At 40.8% G+C, this 20,905-nt stretch overlaps 1 protein-coding gene across 3 annotated transcripts in view; it reads left to right on the top strand.

Annotated features, from left to right (window-relative positions):
• TP53BP2 (tumor protein p53 binding protein 2) overlaps positions 1–20,905 on the top strand; it is a 138,571-nt gene that overhangs the window by 105,222 nt on the left and 12,444 nt on the right. For 2 of the 3 annotated variants that reach the window (XM_033938942.1, XM_033938941.1), the window contains 6 exons: positions 2,183–2,287; positions 7,896–8,044; positions 9,660–10,140; positions 11,918–12,714; positions 16,414–16,551; positions 18,824–18,957. In XM_033938942.1, the coding sequence (XP_033794833.1) occupies positions 2,183–2,287; positions 7,896–8,044; positions 9,660–10,140; positions 11,918–12,714; positions 16,414–16,551; positions 18,824–18,957 (1,804 nt within the window). The remainder of the gene's footprint in view (positions 1–2,182; positions 2,288–7,895; positions 8,045–9,659; positions 10,141–11,917; positions 12,715–16,413; positions 16,552–18,823; positions 18,958–20,905) is intronic. The other variant, XM_033938943.1, reaches the window with a different exon arrangement.

The following is a 20,905-nucleotide window of genomic DNA, read 5'->3' as shown; positions in this document are numbered from 1 at the left end:
CTATCACTTCTTAACTTCATCCTATGCCCTCTCATTCTAGAGTTTCCTTTCAAATGAGAGACCCGCTTCATGTGAATTTATGCCATGTAGGTATTTAAACATCTGTATCATATCTCCCCTGTTCTGCCTTTCTTCCAAAATTTAAGTCTGAACCCATACTCCTTATAATGAAGACCTCTGAACTTCCACTCAATTGTTCCTCTCATTCGATCCTAACAGATTAGAAACACCTGTCGCCAAGAGAACCATCTCCACATGGCTGGCAGACTGTTTCTCTTTTTGCTATGCTCGAACTGGGGTTGATGCTTGAAGGCTGTGTTATTGCACATAACGTTCAAGCAATTTAAAGCAGCCACCTGGTCCTCAAGTCATACCTTCACATCCCACTATTGTTTGGAGAATCATTCCAGGTGGGATAGTTGGATCGGCCAAACAGTTTTTCAAAATTTGTTCTCCATTTAGAGGCCAGCTTTCGCAAGGTTCATGGAAGTTGTCAATAACCCTCTTCCCAGAAGTATGACGCTGGCTGCTTACTCACCTTTAGCTGGTGTTATCCAAGGACAGCAGGCAGATACCACCTCCCCTAGTTGGCTTCTTAGCTTTCTTACTGAACTGATGGTCCTGTGAGCTGACGGGAGGGAAGGCACCAGCACACGCTCTGTATTGGGCAGTCTTAAAGATTTAAAGTGACAATACACTTTTTGACTGACTGTGCCAGGTTTTGTTGATGACGTTACCCATGTGTGAGAATATCTGCCTGCTGTCCTTGGATAACACCTGCTACAGGTGAGCAACTATGCTGTATATCAAGTCTCATCCCCCTTTACCCTTCTCCTTTAAGTATATACAATACAACATTTATTTATATACCACAAATACCTTGAAAAAGTTCATTGTGGTTTACAAATGCTAAAAAATGGAGACTATCCAGAATTACAAAATTAGCTTTCTTGTGTGATGAGTTTCATTTTTTCATTGCACCAACCCACGCAGTGTCTTTATATTTTGGTTAAGAAGGGTGAGAACCTTGATTGTGATTATTGAATAGGATTCCAGCAGTCATCATGTTCAGTGCTTTATAACTGTAAAAATGCTGTAGTGTTTGCTCCTTTGTTTACCTCTGCCCTAGAGCTGTTCTTTGGACAAATTCCATAAACCATTAAGGTACCCCTAGGGAAGGCCTTATCATTAGGGGTGGCTTGCTTGGAATCCAGCAGCTCATGGGGATTTTTTCAGGTACTGTTGGAAACAGAATGTCGGGCTAGATGGACTTTTGATCTAACCTAATAAAGGCAGTTCTTATATTCTTATGCTTACCTCTCTAGCCTCCGCCTCTTCTGTTTTGTTTCATACCCTAAGTTGAGAAGAATGTGAGCATTGATCGATCTTAGAAACACGGAACCTCTAGTGGTATCTGTCTTAAATCTAAGCCAAGTTTGCTGTGTTTGTGTCTAGCCCTGTTTGCTTATCGTCTGCCCTTGAGTATGATTTTTTTTTTTTTTTTAACAAAAGCAGGTTCCCAGTATCACTTAATTGTTCTTATGTAAGTGTGCTTTATATAGTCCCCATGCATTTCTGTAGCACATGCCCAGTAAACCCCGGGAGGAATTCTGCCCTGATTTGCTTTACTGTATTTGCATCAATGGTATCTAGCCAAAACGGACTTTTTTTGTGGGAGCTAGAGGTTAGTATGGGTAAGCACTGGGTAGTACAAATATTGACACAATTTGCCTGTGTTGCTGCTCTTGGCTTTGGTGAGGCTGATTCCAAAGTGAAAGGGACCTGGCTCACCCTGTTGGTTTTTGGTGGGTTTTTTTTGAAGTGCTTTGCTGTAGGTCTGGTATGTTTTAACCAGTGAAATATGATAAGACACAAAACCCAGATATTTAAAAAAAATTGTCCATAATCCTTAAGAACAAAACAAAAAGAGCCAACAAAAACTTTTGGTTTGCTGAAGCTAGGATAAAACACATTTACAAAAATAGGTTGTGCATGAAACCTTCAGAAGCAATATCTTAATGCTTCAAAGGCTATATGTAGTAAACATTTTGAGTTTTCCAGTAGGTCAATAGTTTTAACTAACTTTCTTTTTATTAGTGCACATGTTGAGTTAGTCAAAATTATATCTAATGAGATTGCTTAATACTTTTTATAATTAATGAGCTTTCCCCCCCCTAATAAGGACCAGGAATGCAGGGTTTGAAAGCTACACTGGCTGGGTCTGACTGGACTAATTCAAGTGTAAACAACAACGCTGGTAAAGGGCCTTTGAGCAGTGCTGAGCTAGGTAAGCACAGAATTTGCGCTGCACAATTAACAACACTAATCTGAGTTAATGATGGACTTGACTAAAATTCCTGCTTTTTTTCTGATTCAGAAGATGCTAAATTTACCTGTGAATTTGCTTGGTGGTGCAGAATCTTACCTTTTTAAGCATTTTCTTCTCAAAATATGACTTGTCAAAAGGTTTCTTTCAGAGAAGCAGTCTTTATTCTTAAAGATCACCTCGGGCAGCTTTAGCTAACATTAGCACTTCGAATGAAGACAGACTAGACTGATAATGAGCATGATAACAAGGAGCAAAAATTATTTCTTCCACAAAAGAAATGGGCTGAGAAAATAAGGCCCTTATTTAGAAGCCCTATTTGATTTACTTACATAAATATTGGCATTTACACATTTATTTATTTATTTCGATCTTTATCCCGTCCTCCCAGTAGCTCAGAACAGCCTACAAGCAAACATTCACAGTGGAGTAGATTTGGACAGTACAAAGATTATACAGTAGTTCAGGTTTGGGGGTTATACAGCAATTTAAGTACAGGTTCAGGATGGAGGGGAGAAGGAAGGGGGAGTTTAAGGGGTGGATCGCAGTTGTAAATAGAGCAAAAACTTGCTTCTACTGATATGGCAAATCATATGGCTCTACAAAGATTTAAAAGTAGACCACTTATCTGAAAAGTTTGATTCACGGCTCCAACACAGTCTGTGTTTCGCTTTGGCTACATGAGGAAGCCGGAAGAATGAGCTTTTTAGATTATTTTCATTTGCATTGTGCAGTGCCATTTTAGTAGCTTTCTAGTATATTGAATAAGCATTGAGAACCCAATTTTAGAAAGCCAGGAATTATGTGCATATTGCAAGGAGACAGGATTTTAGATGGGTTTAGGGCAGCATCAAAAATTCATGTGTTCCCTGTTTCAGAAGGGGAATGCATGTTTTATTATTGTGATCAACAATGGGATTTATAGCTGTTCCTGGGTATGTATGTTCCTGCAATTAGGAAGGGATGTTGTGGGGGGGCGTTGCTTGGTGGTGAGAAGGAGTGGCTATCTCGCCCGCTGCCATGGGGGGGGGGTTTGACTTCAGAAGCAGGAAGTAATGGGATTGGGCATCTCTTCCAGGGGGGAGGGTGCTTGATTTCAGCAGCGGGAAGGATTGGGCATCCCTCCTGCTGATCTTCAATTTTATTTTTTTGCATTTATTCTGCACCTGTTCACATCGCTATCACCAGTGATAGGAGCATGAAAATTTAGTGAATCTTCACTACTCTCTGTCAACCTCATTTGCATGTGAGGTTTTTGGAAAATGACTTGCCTTTTTGAAATCACTACAATAACGGCTGCGACAGCGGCCCATTGGATTTCACTGCAAAGTTTTAAGAATCTAGCCACATTCATTATTGGTTTAATCACAAATTAACGAGTGCAACTGTTTGGCAGACTGGATGAACCATTCAGGTCTTTATCTGCCATCATCCGCTGTGTTACTATGTTGTCATCTAAAAAACAAAACCCCAAACTAACAGTCTTACTTTTGTAGGAATAATAAAACCGAGTGGTAGGAATATCCAAAACTTGATAATTTTTCCAGGTGCTTCATCTATATCAGTGGTCTCAAACTGGTGGCCCGGGGGCCACATGCGGCCCGCCAGGTACTATTTTGAGGCCCTCAGTATGTTTATCATAATCAGAAAAGTAAAATAAAACAGTTTCTTGATCATATGTCTCTTTAGCTATAAACTACAATATTATTATTAAGACTTGGCCAAAAGGAAAGATTTATAAATTATAAAGCAGGGGTCTCAAAGTCCCTCCTTGAGGGCCACAATCCAGTCGGCTTTTCAGGATTTCCCCAATCAATATGCATGAGATCTATGTGCATGCACTGCTTTGAATGCATATTTATTGGGGAAATCCTGAAAACAACGACTGGATTGCGGCCCTCAAGGAGGGACTTTGAGATCCCTACTCTAAAGAGTTTTAACTCATGCAAAATTGTCATTTCTTTAATAAGACATTAACTATTTTTTCTGAGGCCCTCCAAGTACCTACAAATCCAAAATGTGGCCCTGCAAAGGGTTTGAGTTGGAGACCACTGATCTATATGGACTCGGACCATAGCCAAACTGAATGTTACCACCACTCTGTGGAAGGATGTCTTATGCTTGATTCTGTTTCATCAAACAATTTTGCAATCATTCTAACATTCTTTTAGATTTGATTCCTATAGCCTAAAGAAAATATTAAATTAAAATATTTTCCTGGCTGCATCTGCATGAAATAGGAAGTGTTATTAAATTAGTTAAGTATAATGGTATTTTTCTAAGATTAAAAAAAAAAATGAAACAGCAGAGTTTTAATATTATGATTCAACCTTCTACTGGAAGCCAGTGTAATTTTATCAACCATTTGCTCAAATTTACTTACATGACAAGAAGTCTTGCTGATGTATTTTGAAAGGTTTGTAATTTAACTAACAGCTTGTGAATGGAATCTCGATAATAAACTATTACAGTAATTCAGCTAAGCTAGAAATAAGCTTGATCTATTTCATGGAAAGCATAGGATTCAGAGGTAAACTCAAAAGTAAAGCACAAGTCATTTAGCCTTATCCTATATTTTATAATATTTCTGAGTGGCAAAGGAGTTTAGTTTTTCCTTTATAGATCATTAAAAGATGTGAATAAACCCACTTTCTTACCAAATTGAAGCACCTTTGCACCCTATCTGTGTAGTCTATTGATAGAGATAAACAAATAAGAAATGTTATAGAGCAAAATTATGATAATTCAGAAAAAAACAAAAAAAATTTTTGTAGCGTCTACAGATCATAATTTCACCAAATCTTTAGTGATAAATAATCTTAATTATTTAATACAACCTACTATTAAGATCTTATGCTTCATTCTAGACCAAAATTTGATGCAAAATCCTGTAGATGCTTTGGTCTGAGGGTTTTTTATACCTTATGGAAGCTGCGTAGCATAAGATCCTATTTTGATGTCGCATCCTTCAGATTGCTAGTTTAGTCACTTGTATTGAAGGTTGAGAACGGAATGCTGCAGTTTGCTTGATTTTTGGCTTGAGGAAGTATGATCATGTCAGTCCCTTTTACACAGAATTGCATTGGTTGCCTGTTGAAGCTCGTATTAAATTTAAGTTTGGGTGTTTCAGTTATGAAAGTTCTTTTTGGTATGACTTCCACTTATCTTCTCGATTCATTCTCCATTGTTGGATCCAAACATCAGCGAAGTACACATGGCTTGTTTTAGTTTTCCTTCAACTAAAGGATGTCGGTATAAAAAATGTCACCGTCGTCTGCTTGTTTACCAAGCGGCTCTTTGGGACAGGGAACTGAAACCTCGGCTACTGTGTTCTCAGTCTTATTATTATTTTAGAAAACAATTAAAAACTCATCTGTTTAGTATGGTACTTTTAAAATTTATGTAAACCGCATTGAACTTTTTGGCTATGCAGTGTAGAAATGAATTATTACCTTAGATAATGTATCTTTAATTCTGTTACAACTTTTCCCAAGAATCTCATGTAAACATTGAATAAAATTAGAGTCAGTGATGTAGTGGTTAGAGCAACAGCCTCAACACCCTGATGTTGTGGGTTCAAACCCTGCACTGCAAGTCACTCAATACCTCCATTGCTCCAGGTACGTTAGATTGTGAGCCCACCGGAACAGATAGGGAAAATGCTTGAGTACCTGATTGTAAATCTCTTAGATAACTTTGATAGGTGGTATATAAATACCTCAACTAAATAAATAAACCACTCCATTGGTTTGATCCCTGTTTCACTCAACATTGATGATAACATTTAGTGATCAAGTAAATCAAATGTCTTGTGTAACTTCATAATGTATAGTCAGAAGAGCAAAAGATGAAAGATTTTGGCCTTGAAAGCAAAAGACACAAGAGGAATGTATGGCAGCAAGTACGTGAACCTAGAGAATGACAGGGTGACAGAATTCATCACCGTTCCCATCCCCATGTCATTCTTTAAGGAGAGAGGGAAGAATCAGTGTATGAATGGGCCCAGCCACTGACCCTCAAGCCTTGCATTGAAGAATGCTGGTGTAGAAGGACTGAGGTTGAGATATACTCTAAAGAATGACGCAAGAGGATTTCCCGTGGTTATCCGTGGGGACAGGAATGGTGTTGAATTCTGTCACTGTGTCATTCTCTCTCTGAACCTTTAAGATAGCACAGTTCAAGTTTATTTAAAAAATTTTATACCTCTTAATCAAATTTCTAGGCGGTGTACAATGTAAAAATTTTTCCATAAAAACAAATTAAAATTAGAAGTACTAAACAAAACCAGGGTAGGTTAATAAAACACATAACAAAACATATGAATTAACTTCAAACAGATGGGGAAGAAGGGCTAGAACTACAATCTTTGAGGAAAAGAGCACAGTAATCCTGCTTTTAGTGTATGGCCTGCAGTGCAATGGTTCAATTTGTATTCCATTGCATGGCACGACACTTTACTGACAGTATAGGCAGGGGATTGGAGGTTGGCTGCCAAATCATGCAAGTTCATTGGACCTCGTATTTTTTAGATTTTTTTTTTTTGAGGTAGCAGTTTCTTCCTTCTCCTTAGGCTCAGCTCAGATAAATCCAGAATCTAGGTGCTGATGCCATGAATCTGCTTGCACAACTTCGCACCCTGTTTTAGATTCCCTCCTGTCCTCCAGATACAGACTTTGACTGAGAGTCATGCACCAGGGCCTTTTCTAGGATTATATTTCCAATCCCAAGGTGTTGCTATTGTGTGGTGGCCAAGATTATTTTCTCTCTCTCTCTTATTCTCTCTCTCTCGTGCCTTTCTTTCTCTCTCACTCAGAAATAGACCCTGCATGATCATATACCACACAGCTACTGGGCCAGATATATTTTCTTAATTAGGAAGGGGAGAGGAGGCCATGTGGCTGCACCCTGCCTCAGATGAGCATGTGTGTGGTGGTATTTTCACTGCGTCTCCCTCTTAGATCTGAAATTGCAGAAACATGGTATTCAGGTCACCGGTAGACCTTTTTTTGTTTTCTTTTTTCATGTTTTCTTTCCAGTCTTTTTCCTCCACTTCTGTGACAAGGGAATATGTTGGTTTTAGCTATTGCTACACAAGAAAGGGAACATAAATAAATTATGATATAATTGTCCCTTTTGTTCAGGAAAGAAAATGAGCTGGAGTGGTGATAGCAGTAATAATGGTTGATAATGGAATGCACTGGCATAGCTTTAGTCTGGCACAGAAATCGTCATCACGTGTGCCTTGTTATGTGTCAAAATCTCCCAAATTAAAATCACGGAACATTTTTATGTGGAAGTTGGTTCTCTTTATTCATGCATGTCTTTGTACTTTTTAAAGAACTGATCAATAAGATGTTGTGGTGCTCAAGCTTTTGAGGCAGAAAATATCTTTCACATCTGAAATTTTCATAGTACATTTATATATTTTTCATAGATTTTTCTTGAGAAAGGTGTCAGTTTTTTCTAGGGTCAATATAGTTGCAAGAACTCTCCATTTTCTCTTCATGGAAACTGATTCGTAAAGCCTTTCAGTGAGTGAATTTGCATAATTGTGTGTTTCTTCTTACAGCTGGTGATGCTGAACTGATACTGAAGGAGAAAGAGAAGAAAATCCGCCCTTTTTCCATGTTTGATTCAGTGGATCAGTCTGCTAGACTTCCAGACTTTGGCACACTGAAGAAAAATCAAAGTAGTGAAGACCTCCTGCGAGATGCTCAGGTCCAGAATCACTTTGTAATTGGAACTGACTTGTATAGAAGGAGATGACTAGCGTTGGGGCGAGGGGGGGGGAGCAGGACAGTGAGTGAGGCTTGGGGGGGACTGTATGAGGAGGGGCGTTGCTACATGTGTGCGGCTAAGAAGTGAACTATGAAAGGAGATGTGACAGTGATATTTGGAGGGAGCTGGAGAAGGACTGTAGATTTTGGGTGGAATCTCTGGAAGAAAGAGCAAGGTTGAGTATTGGATGGAGGCTGTGCAAGGCGTGCAAGTGCTAAGCGAGAAACGATAGAGAATGGGGGTGATTTAAATGGTATCGATTGGTGAAAGAAAATCCAAAGCCTGTGTGGAGGATGTCTCATTCATTGTAGCTTGGTGTTACAGAATACAGAGCATTAGGACTTGGAAGTCAAGGTTCCTTCACTGGAGCTACTTCATTTTGATCCACATTTTTTTTATCTTCACTGTCCAATGCAGTGCTGTGCACTACAGCTTAATTGTGTAGTGATGGAGCCACCAGGGTTTGAATGGTTTTTTTCACTGGGAAAATGGTAATGTGTGTGGCAATGGGAGGACAGTGGGCTAGAGCAGTTAGTGGTTGGGTCCTGCCCTGCTCACCAGTTAGATGTTGGCTAGCGCAGTCAAATTTTTTGATTGACCAGCAGGATAGGCCAGCTTGGCTACAAGGAGAGAGGAAGAGGGCAATGTCAGTCCCATGTGGTGTTCCTGTTCCTGAGAAGCCTATGTAGGGGGCAGGATTTTGCATAGTTGCTACCTCATAGGATCTGTTCCAATTCTGCTTTTGATTGCTGCTGTTCTTGGAGGAGTGAGGCAGATCAGGACTTTTGAACCATCTCTTGAGTGATTCTCTGGGACCTTTAGGCCATTTTTTATGAGAGAACATTAAAAATTTTAATTCACACCTTTATTTTGCATTGTCTGGATTACTGCTCTTCTGTTCTTGCTTAAACAATTACAACTTATATAACACTTGACAGTAAAGTTAATTATTATGCCAAAAGCAGTACCATATCACTCTTTTCCTAGCAAGTGAAATATGTTTTAAAATTCTGATAATATATAAATTTAAAAGAAACAAAACAAAAGGATTAATACCTTTTTTATTAGACTAGATATTACCTTTATTCTTTTTATTTCTTGTAATTCTATGTATTATTTCAAACAATGGACTAACACTGCTACCAAACTATTTCCTTCAAAATTCTGATAGTAACAAATAGGGCTTTCTGTATAGATCAGCCATTATGTTTGTCAAATCTGCTTATGCCATATGTGACCATCTCTGGGAAAAGGTGACTAAAGCCACCAGAAACAAAAAAAGAAGTTTTATGAATTCTGTTAGAGCAAACGATTTGCGAAACAGTCCAGACCCCATCCTTTTTTTTTTTTTTTTTCTATAGTGTAGAACTTTTCAAAACTCCTGTGGTGATGCTCTCTCTGTTTTAGAAGGTTGCGGTTTTCTCGTTTCACATAGAACTATTTGCTATAAGTGGGGGGGGGGGGGGGTTAACTATCATTTTGTCCAAATAAAAATATAAATAAAAAACTTTCCATTAAACGTAGAAGACTAGTAACCTTTATTTTTATTTTGTAGACTGCCAATAAAAATTCTACAAAAGTGCCACCACCTGTACCTACAAAGCCGAAACAGGTTAATCTGCCTTACTTTGGACAAGCCAACCAGCAGCCCACATCAGATAGCAAGTCTGATACTAGTCCACAGAAACCTCCAGTAGCCACTGTGTCTTTGGGCAATAAGCAGAAAGCAGTCATGCAGCAGCAGTCTCACACCTCCCTGCAGGACCAGCCTAAAATCGCCTTACCTCCTGGCACTTCTGCTGGCCAGGACCCGGCTGCACCCCTGCCTTCTAAACTAGACAATCCACCTGCAGCAACAGTGCGGCCTTTCACGCCCCAGCCATCTAAAGAGCCTCCCCTGCAGCCCTTCCAGAAACCAAAGAGGGTCGCAACCAGGTCCATATATTCCATGTATACACAGCAGCAAGCTCCAGGGAAGAATTTTCAGCATGCAGTGCAGAACGCCTTAACTAGGGCACAGACCCGGGCTCCAAACGGTAAGAATTCTGAACGCCTGCCAAGTCTGATTTGTTGAATGAAACACACTTTGCTATTATAAAGAACTCTGAAGAGGTCACTTTAATGATAGAAACTAGCTTGGTTTTCTCCAATCTTTTATGTGTATATGTAAGCAGAAGGGATGTGCATGGTCAAAAAAGAAATCTTATACACTTTTTTTTTTGTAGGGGTGGACTCTTTCTATAATGTCTTATTTTTAAAGAAATTTTGAGCAACCAGAACAAATACAACAAACAGTGCTTACACCGCACAACAAAACCGAAACCCTATGCCCTATTTTTGTTTCACAACAAATACACTTAATTTTTGCCAAGAATCCTACAATAGAAACAACGTAACGAGGCAATTCAAGTCACTTCAGGGTTTGTTTGAAGGGCGCTCAGGGAACTAAATCTATATTCACAACTCACAACCAGAATCATGTGATTATAATATAATATAAGTGAAGGGTACTCTCAGTGTGAACCATCAGCGATAGGAGTCCAGCTCCGACACTTCACTTCTGGGTCAAGGCGGAAAGCCTCCACCCCCACACCATCATCGAGCACCCTGGTGTGTTGCAAATTAAGTAATTCAATAAATCATTCAAATAATAAATCAGTGAATAAATCAAATATAATTCAACAAAAAATACCTGAGCGACCCCCCAAACAAAACCCTGCCAGCCAGACCCCCCAAAAACATTCAACGAAATCAAAAACAAAAAATCACATACAAGTTGAAAAAAATACTTATCTGAGACACTTCTCACACATTAACGAGCAAAAACCGCGTCAGGAGAAAAGGTTCAACCACGCTGGTTTCGGGGAGGAGCCCTTCTTCAGGAACCTGACCCCCAACGAAAGCAAAAACGAAGCCGACCTCTTCATTCTCGGCCTCTTCTCAGGACACGCAGCCTCCTCACCTCCAGGCTGCCTTTGATGCTCATTCTTTTGTCAACATATTTGAGGGAGTACATATTTATAGTATATCCCTGGGTTGATTTCTGTCTTTGGGTCCCCCACCCTGTATGCCTGCTCCAAAAGCAACTCTCCAGATTGGTCCTATACTCCCTTTTTCTGAAACACTGCTAGATATAGATGCCTTGTAACTTCATATCAGATTTCCACCATTGTTTCAGATACTCCTCTGCGATCAATTTTCCATGTCCTCTATTTTTAAAAGCATCTCTTCGTACTCTATGTACTCCTACAGCTGCCTCTCCACGTCTTCCCCACAGTGCCCATTTTGTTAATCTCTCTTTATAAGCACACCACTTGTGTCCTCCCTCACATACTAGCTAGGCCCATAACTGCTAACTTATCCTTGTGGTGGTGCAGACAGCCCTAGCCTCTGCTCAAGTATGATTTTATATCAGTTTGTTGTTTTTTTTAGTCACCATTCTAAAAGGACTTCCAGAGCCACTCAGTGAACGAGTCCATGTTTAATACTACCGTACTTAATTGAGAAGGCATTCTTATGCATTTTATTTAAAGGAAACGTCCCACTCCCCACTGCTGGATCAGTTCTCTCTCTCTCACGTCTGCAAAAATAACCATTGCCAACTGCATATGTGCTTTTGAATATTGATCTCCATAAATTTATTAGAACTTTTCTATTAAATATATCAAAAAACAAAGGCTCCAGTGAGCTAGAATATTATGAATTTTAACAGTGATTTACCTTAAAGATGATATCAGACATAAATACCAATTTTAATGTTATATAGTGTAAAATGTCTTCTTTTTTTTCCTTGTCTTTCTAAATTGCTATTAGCAATGTATGGAAAACCTGTTATCCCTGGGAATGGTGCACAGACTCAGCAGCAGGGGCAGCCGTCCATACATTGCCAGGGCAGCCCTGAGCCTGAGCTGGAGATCATCGTCTCTAGCCAAGAGACTCAGGAGACAGAACGAATCCCCCGACCACTCAGTCCTACCAAACTGCTGCCTTTCCTATCCAATCCTTATCGAAACCAGAGCGATGCTGATCTGGAGGCCCTGAGAAAGAAATTATCAAATGCACCAAGGCCTTTGAAGAAACGAAGCTCTATTACGGAACCAGAAGGTCCAAATGGGCCAAATATTCAAAAACTTTTATACCAAAGGACCACCCTGGCGGCCATGGAGACTATTTCTGCTCCTAAACAAACCACTTTGACTGTAGCACCTGAGAGCTCAACAGAAAACCAGATTGCACAAGGCACAGAATCCGAGAGAGATGCCATCACAGAAATTGAGATAGCTCCTCCCCCTCTTCCTCTTCCTCCTCCTCCTCCTCCTCCAGAACTTATCTCCATCGGAGAAGCTGAGAACCCAAGCACAGTGGATATTGAGATACTTTCACCTGTGCTGGGCCCAGACTGCGTACCAGAGGGCATGCCTGACAATTTTCTGCTGCCCACTCCTGTAGAAGAGGAGAATCCTGAGGCAGCCATGCCACTTGATGTGTATCTGGAAGAATATCCACCCTACCCTCCTCCTCCATATCCATCAGGAGAGCCAGAGAACCTGGGAGAAGACTCTTCCAGTATGTGCCCCCCTGAAATCACAGAACAGTTTTCTATGCCTCCTGTAAGTATTGCTGGAAATAAATACTGTAAATGTTTTTCATCTAGTTACAGTATAGTTAATTTGATATGCTGCTTTTCTTAATAATTGTCAAATCAAGGCGGTTAACAAAGTTAAAAACAATGGGTTCAAAATAATTTTAAAAAATTTGTAAAAACTCCAGACAGGGGAAAATACAGACAAACTGGGAAATAAACTAGGTGCTGAGAAGTTCCCTATCTGTCCAAAAGGCTTACAATCTAACTAAAGCATCTGAATAAACATTTATTAACATACTAAAGAACAAAAGATATTCCACATATTACACTATTATCTATACAGGTAACATAAATATCATTCAATAATTTCATTTTCCAGAATTAAAAAAACCCCCAACATACTAAAGGTATAACAAAATAGAAAACAAAATTCATAATCAATAAAATAGCTGAAAATTGAACCTAGTACTAATAGAGAGACTGTACCAGCTGCTGCAATATTGATCATAAAGAGTATATAAAATATATGTTGTTTAAGAGCAATGTAGTGACCCACAAGGAATTGAGCTGTTAATGTGGAATGTTTGGGGTTTTTTTAGCTCATTTTAATATTCAAATGGCTTTGCAGGGATAGTTTTGCGATAGTCTGTGCAAAAGAAACTTTAATACATCTTTCTGAGCTGTAAAGTTTTATATAAAATTGCTGCTTTTGTGTGGATTCTGGTTTAATTTGGTTCCACCAACAAAGAGAGATGTCCTAATCAACCAATATATAAACTACATGGATACATGTATTTTATTGGGGGGAGGGGGGAAATTGGATGATTAATATTTTTATTTAATGATTGGATTTCTGTTGAAGAATTGTTGGGTGGGGGAAAGGGTTATAATTTCTACTTTAATGGATTATATGTATAAGAATGTCAAGTGCTGTATATTTTAATAGTAATGTAATATTTTAATATTAATCACTTGTTTGTCAGTTTTAAAATGAATAAAGAATTAAAAAAAACAAAAACACCCAATATATAAGCTTTATTGTTAAAAAGTCCCACCAAGGATCCAAGTTTCGGCACCAAGGATGCCTTCATCAGGGGCACTGATGAACGTTAGTAGATCAATAGATCTAGAAATGATGGATGTTAGACCAGGGCCAGTGGCCTGTGGTAGAGAATGACACAGGGACAAATATTTCCATGTCCCCACGGGAACTCATTTTCCCGTCCCTGCCCCTTTCTGTCCTCATCTGCACAAGCCTCAAGCACTTTAAAATCATAAGTGTTCGAAATTGTGCTGTTAAGGCAGAGCTTACAGGAACGGGGCAGGGACGGTACGGGGAAATTGAGTTCTTGTGGGGACGGGGACAAATTTGTCCCCGTGTCATTCTGTAGTTTGTGGTAGAATACAGTCAATCAGGAAGCATTTGCAGCTTAGTGCATCTACCCCTTAGGTAGCTGCACTAAACTGCTGGTTTAGTGCAGTCCATAGTCTGGTATTATGACATGGGGGAAGCCTCTGCTTGCCCTGGATCGATAGCATGAAATGTTGCTACTCTTTGGGTTTTGGCCAGGTACTAGCGACCTGGATTGGCCACCGTGAGAACAGGCTATTCTTATGTCCTTATTTTTCTCTAGGCACAAAAGAGGGGTAAAATGGTCATTTAAGAATAAGTTTTTTAGACGATAGAGTGGTTTCCAGAGCTGCTGTTCATTATACTTTGACAGACGGATCTGACGTATTTTCAGAATCAATGGCCTATACTGCTGCTGTTGCTTTATAGCAGTGTATCACAAACTGTGTGACACAGCACACTAGTGTGCCTCTTGAGATTTCAGGTGTGCCATGAGACGCTGGGGAGGAGGAGAGGCGCCGGTGCCAGCTGACTGCCTACAGGATATGCCTCTCGTGGCAAGAGGCACATCCTGTAGGCAATCAGCTTGCGCCAGCGTCTCTCCTCTCCTCGCATCTTCCTTGCCAGCAACCGCCCCCCCCCCCTCCCACTGACGGCTCAGGGCTCGTCTGGAGGGCTTTTGCGCATGCACAGACGTCAACATGATGATATCACACATGCGCGTGATGTCTGCGCACTTCCTGATGCCTCGAGCCGCAGCCGCTATGTGCCTTGGCTCAACAAAGTTTGTGAGACACTGCTTTATAGAATTAAATGTTGTGTATTATAGGGACCACAAAAGAGAGAGCCGTTTTTAAAGGTTTAAAATGCAGGTAAAGGCATGAAGACTGTTACCTTCCCAAGGTTTCCAAAAGAACATTGCCATTTCATATTTGTATTTTAGGGAGGATAAGTACACCTTGTAATTTAATGTCATAATCACTGTTTGTGTGCTGCAGTGCTGGCATGCCGGCCTACTGACGCAATTTCAAAACAATATCTCGTGATGATTTTGACTTTGAAGATGAACTTTCAGGGCCCTAGTTGCAGAATCTGAAAATTCCTCCCATAACGCTGGTTTGATAATTTGCTAATGGTTACCTTGGATTCTGGATAACTGTAAGTGGCCTGTAAATGACCGTGTTAATTCTTTGCTTATTTTTCTACTCACTTCAGTAGGCCTTGGCAACCTTTTAGAGTTACTTTAAAATGTTAAAAATTTTTCATGAAGATAAAGTGAGTCATGTGACCATATTCAAACCAAACAGAATTTACCAGAGCCCTCTGCCAAAGGCATTTTCTTCACCAGTGCACAATAGTTCCTTCCTAGGTTTTTGCAGCAACACTGTGCGCCCCACCCCTCGTTTAATTATTTTGTCCACTGAAATTGTTGAATGGAGTTTATCTTGCTGTGAACTCAGAGACCAAGATATTAATTTTGCTGACTTTCCCATCAAGCTCTTCCCCACTCTCATGATGTCTCGGGCTGTGACATTTACATTGAGATGTCGCCCCAAGTTTTTTGGGCTTTGAACTTTTCTCGCTGTTTAATTCAAGTGTAGTTCCTCAAAGTTGTCATTCGAGGCCAAAAGAGGCTCTTTGGCTGTTCAGTCTGAGGAAAGGCCTGAAAGCCGAAAAACTTCAGCTCGGTGCTGGAACAGAAACCATGGGTCTGAACTTTAAAGCAAGGATCCTCGAGCAGAGGCCTTGAAGGAAGCATAGCTTCAGGAATCAGGACATGCAGGAAATTCTGCACAATCCAATTTAGATGTGTCTGGAGTAGGGCATAGCCTCCAACCAAGGAAGATGCTATGTACTCCCTTAAAAGACAATCTCAGTGCTGTCACTAGCACTCTACCAACTTGACTCCTTTTGATCCTTCTTTTTCAAATTATAAACTTAAAATGGTGCCATCATAAGAGGTAGCAGTAAATATTCAGTTATAGCAATTCAGTATTGCCAAGTTTCTTCCTGTAACAAATAATTTTTATCACTGGATCATCATAAGATAATTCATTACAACAGGAAGTAACATAGCTCCTCAATAATTATTGAATTAGTGATTTCAAATGATAGGGAGACTGCACTTAGCTAATAACTAGGGAAAGAAATAATAAACATAATTTTTAAAGTGTTAATTTGATAGGAGAACAATTTCTCAAGTTTTGGCTACCACCCACCAGTCACTGATGGTGGCTTTTCCTGAGAAAATTATTGCTTAAGTGAATATCTACTATACTCGTGTTGTCATCTTTCTGCAGTGGTTTAATTTTGCTGTTCTCCACTTCCAGTCTAGACTAAAAATTCCAACCTGTGATCTGTTCTGTTTCTCAGGGCAAGAGGACTAACTTGCGAAAGGACGACTCTGAAAGGATTGGCCATGGAATGAGAGTGAAATTCAACCCACTTGCTTTGCTCTTAGATTCATCTTTGGAAGGAGAATTTGACCTTGTTCAGAGAATTATTTTTGAGGTATGAAGAATAATCTAGAAATGTTTTGGTGCTGGATATTTGTAGGAAAAAGGGTAGTTTTTAAAATTCCTAGGACAAAGGATTGGTTTCCTTGCTTATCAGTTTTGGAAGGGATGATTAGAGTCACCGCAAGTGATATAGGAGAAGTACAGCCTCTGGATCTTTGCATATTATTTTCCCAACTGCTAAAAGTGATTTCTGCCTGATCTTAATCTCTGACTCGTAGTTAGAAGCTGTTAACTTTAAATGCAACATTACTTCTTGTGTATGGAAAGGGTGGTAGAGTGAGGAAGATCTGGAACCAAACTGAACACCAGTTTTTCTTGTGAAATCTTGGATACAGAGTAAAAGATGTAAATAGTTTCACATGTTTTGGTATATTTTTGTGCCTGGGTCTCCTGATCATTTGACATTTCTTCTTTCTCCATGTTCATCAGCCATCTTCTATCTCTGTGTATGTATTGTTCCCCATGTTCAGCATCTTCCTTCTCTGTCTCCTATACATTCCTTTCTAGTATTTCCCCCATGCCCATCTCCCTGCCTTCATCATCTCACCATTCTATGATCCCCTCCACCTGTGTACAGGGAGTAGGGAAAGGGAAAGAGATCCATGGTGCATCTGTCATACTCCTTCTACTGCCACATCCAACCTTTCTCCCTCTCTCATCCCCCGGATCATGTGCAGCATTTTTCACCATTGCCCACCAACAAATATTACAAAGTCTAGGGGACACTCAATGAAGTTACAGGGAAATACTTTTTCACTCAGAGAATAGTTAAGCTCTGGAACACATTGCCAGAGGTTGTGGCAAGTGTGGCTAGCGTAGCTGGTTTTTAACAAAGGTTTGGACAATTTCTTGGAGGAGAAATCCATAGTCTGTTATCGAGACAGACATGAGGAAGCCACTGCTAGCCCTGGATCAGTAGCAAGGACTGTTGCTACTTTTTGGGTTTTGGCCAGGTACTAGTGACCTGGATTGGCCACCATGAGAACAGGCTACTGGGCTTGATGAACCAACCATTGGTCTGACCCAGTGAGACTCTTATGTTCTTATGCAGGAACACATGCAGTGGCTCTTGCATGCCGCATGTGGCTGACAGCATCGTCTTGGCTTCCGGATCAGCCATTTAAGGTATGCAAGAGCCCCACTGCATGTGTCCCTACAAACAAGTGCTGCTGAAGGCAGGAAGGAGCAGCCCAGCTGTAAGGAGGACTGTTGAGGTACCTGGGATCCCTGGCTGACCGGAAGGCTTCCCTCCAATGTCAGCTCTGACATTGGAGGATAGCCTTCTCGGTTGGCTTCAGCAGGACAGTGGCAAACACATTGGGTGCTGAGGGTGGAAGACTGTTCGACCCATGATAGGGAGGGAGGATGGCTGCTGGACTCACGAGGGGAGGCAGCTGCTGGACGTGCGATTACGAGGGGGGCTTCTGACCTGGAGGGGTGCGAAGGGAGGCAACTTGTGGCAGATCTTTTACTGTGGGGACAAGGCCATTCACCACTCCACGGGGCATTGTCCACGGGGCAATGTCACATCACAGCATCCAATTGAATTTTTGCCCCCATTTCGGTGGATTACCCACAGCTAGCCATGGATAACGGTCACCATGTCATTTTCTAAAACTTATGTTAAGTGTTCCTTTTTAAGAAGAATGCCTCACAGGAAAGTCATCTCTGTACCATAGTCTGTATCATATGGCAGGAGCTGTGGTGGATGTTATGTGTATGGGGGAGCCAACATAGCATAGTGCTTTCTGTAGACACTAATTTCAAGTTGATTTTACATACCACATATCAGACCAATATTTAGAGGTGCACGCTCCAATAGTCCATGAAAGAAGGGAAGCTGCTGTGGAGGTGAAGTCTGATTGCCTGAGGATCGGTGGCTTCTGGTACAAATTGCCATGGATCTACCTCTAGGAGTACATCTTTTCTACTTGATAATCCTGGCTTCTTCTATTGAGACTTGTATGACTTAAATTCATCTGTCCTTTGTTTCCCTAGTTCCAGTGAATAGTTATATAAGTAGTCTTACTACAAAATGAATGGGTTTTGTTTAACCTAGCAAGGTTTACTTGTTATATTAACTTACACCATACCGTTTCTTATACCCCGCAATTATCAGCAAGGAATCATTGCAGCTTACAACAAGATTAATAAGGATTCATAGAGTAACATCAAGGGTCAGACAATATTGAGTTCAAGTCCTGGATTGCAGTGAGAATAGATGTCTTTAGTGATTTCCTGAACTGAAGTTTTCTGTTCTATAGGTAGACGATCCCAGCCAGCCAAACGACGAGGGCATTACAGCACTTCACAATGCCGTGTGTGCAGGGCATACAGATATTGTCGAGTTTCTGGTCCAGTTTGGTGTAAATGTAAATGCAGCCGACAGTGATGGATGGTAAGGAGAATCTCTCATTCCTGTATTACTATCTTATTAAATAAAAAAGGAGTGTATTGTCAAATAAAGACCCGGAGCTCATTGTACCTAATTACCACTGCTTTCTGTATTATCACCAGCCTACCTGATCTCCATTCTGCTTACTACTACCTCTGTACTTATATCTCAAGTAAGCTTGAAATCTGTCCATTTTGCATGAGTTGACGGGCATTTGTTCTTTCTTATTTAGCCTCTGTCCATCTTCCTTCAAGCTTTATACCAGGGTTCCTTGGCCTTGAATCCCATCTTCTTATGGAAAATAGTATCATATACTGTGAGGAAGTCTGCCAGGTGTTCTAATGCTTTTATCATATCCCTTCCTTTGCCTTCCCGTTTTGAAATCCATAAGCTTCCCTGCGTAGAGCTTGTATTGAAATCTATGTATCATTTTGTAAAACCTCTCCTGAAGTGCTTTCATCCTCTCTAAGGACTTACAAAAGTGCAATTTCCAAAACATTCTAAGGTAGGGTCTCCTCAGTGATTTGTACAAAAGACAGCATTATCTCTTCTAGTGCAATAGGTGTGTCATTCTGGACGGACGAGTAATATCCCAGTGCTCGCAAGCCATGCAGAAGGAATCCACTCCAGGTTTTAAATTTTCCTTCTTCACCAGAGGGTTCTGCTGCTTCAGTTTTTCCTTTTGCATGTGAGCCAGGAGTCTTTCTAATCTGCTGTGCTTGACTTATTTTTTAATTTTTGTCAGTCTTTTTCATGGTTTTTGCTTGATTTTGGTGCTATGAGCTCCCGTAGTCAAGGACCCAGCTCTGCCTGCATGGAGGAGAAGCAGACTGAAGTCTGCAGCTGACAGGCTGATCCCTTGTGGCCAGCCTTCAGAAGCTTTTTTGGAGCTTGGTGTCCATTCCCCTTCTATCATTGCTCGCCTAGTGCATTGCAGGGGCTTAAGCACAGGCTGTTAGGTATCCGTAGGGGGCTCAGCAGGATCTCACAGGGTACAGGCTGCATTTCGCCTCCCCTGCTTTTCATGTCCACAGGTCCATGGGGGTTGGAGGCTCAGTCATACACTGGTCAGACTGGCAGCCTGAAGATTCAGTGCCAGAAGGATGTGCCCTAGGAAGCGCACGAGGGGGTTGGGACTCTCAGGGCGCATATGCCTCAAGTTCAGAGGCTGGTCAGGTTCTGGTGGGCCTTTCTGAGGGAGTCTTCGTGTTTCCAAGTTTATTAAAATTTGGTATCCTGCAATACGATTATAGCCATCTAAGCGGCTTACAATCTAATATAAAATTATCCTCCTTAGAGGATAGTCTCAGAGAATGAAGGGCCCTTACAGTCACAGAGTGAGCCCTCCCTTTTGGGAGTTGCAGGGTCGCAGGCAGGTGCTTGTGCACCAGATATGGTGGTGACCCTCAATCAAGGAGATGGCCTCTTGGTCAGCCTACTGTTCAAACTCTCAGCTCTGTTAGATATATTCCTGATTCTTTGTGGAAGTTAATTTTAGTCTCCCAGCAGATTCTCTATGCTCCCTGCTCTGTAATAAGTGAAATAAGAGCCCAGTCTTATGAGTTCCCTGGCATCCTGGTATAGTTGTATTGATCCCTGAACATTGGGATACTTCTAAAGGATCCCTCACAGTAGCCATGATAATGACTCAGCAGTATCTTATGGCAGAGGGGTGTGAGCAGTTGTTCACCCAGCCCAAGGTAGATTCTTGGTAGCACAGGTTACCAAACACATATCCCTGACAAGTGCAGGAGGCGTAGTATTAAATGTTATATAGATTGCAAAGTGGATATGATTCTTAATAGACAATTCAAAGTGCTGTCCTTGTGAATCAAAGCAGCTGCAGCAGCAGCAGCAGCAGCAGCTTTCTTTGTGACATGCACCTGTCATAACAGGTTGCGGAGTCTTGAGCTGGCGGAGGGCCAGCCTTTGTACTAGTTCCTATTAGATA

This window comes from Geotrypetes seraphini, chromosome 3, assembly GCF_902459505.1.
Source record: "Geotrypetes seraphini chromosome 3, aGeoSer1.1, whole genome shotgun sequence".
Classification (NCBI taxonomy): Eukaryota; Metazoa; Chordata; class Amphibia; order Gymnophiona; family Dermophiidae; genus Geotrypetes; species Geotrypetes seraphini.
The sequence above is the reverse complement of the archived record's forward strand: the minus strand, read 5'-3'. Positions and strand labels throughout refer to the sequence as shown.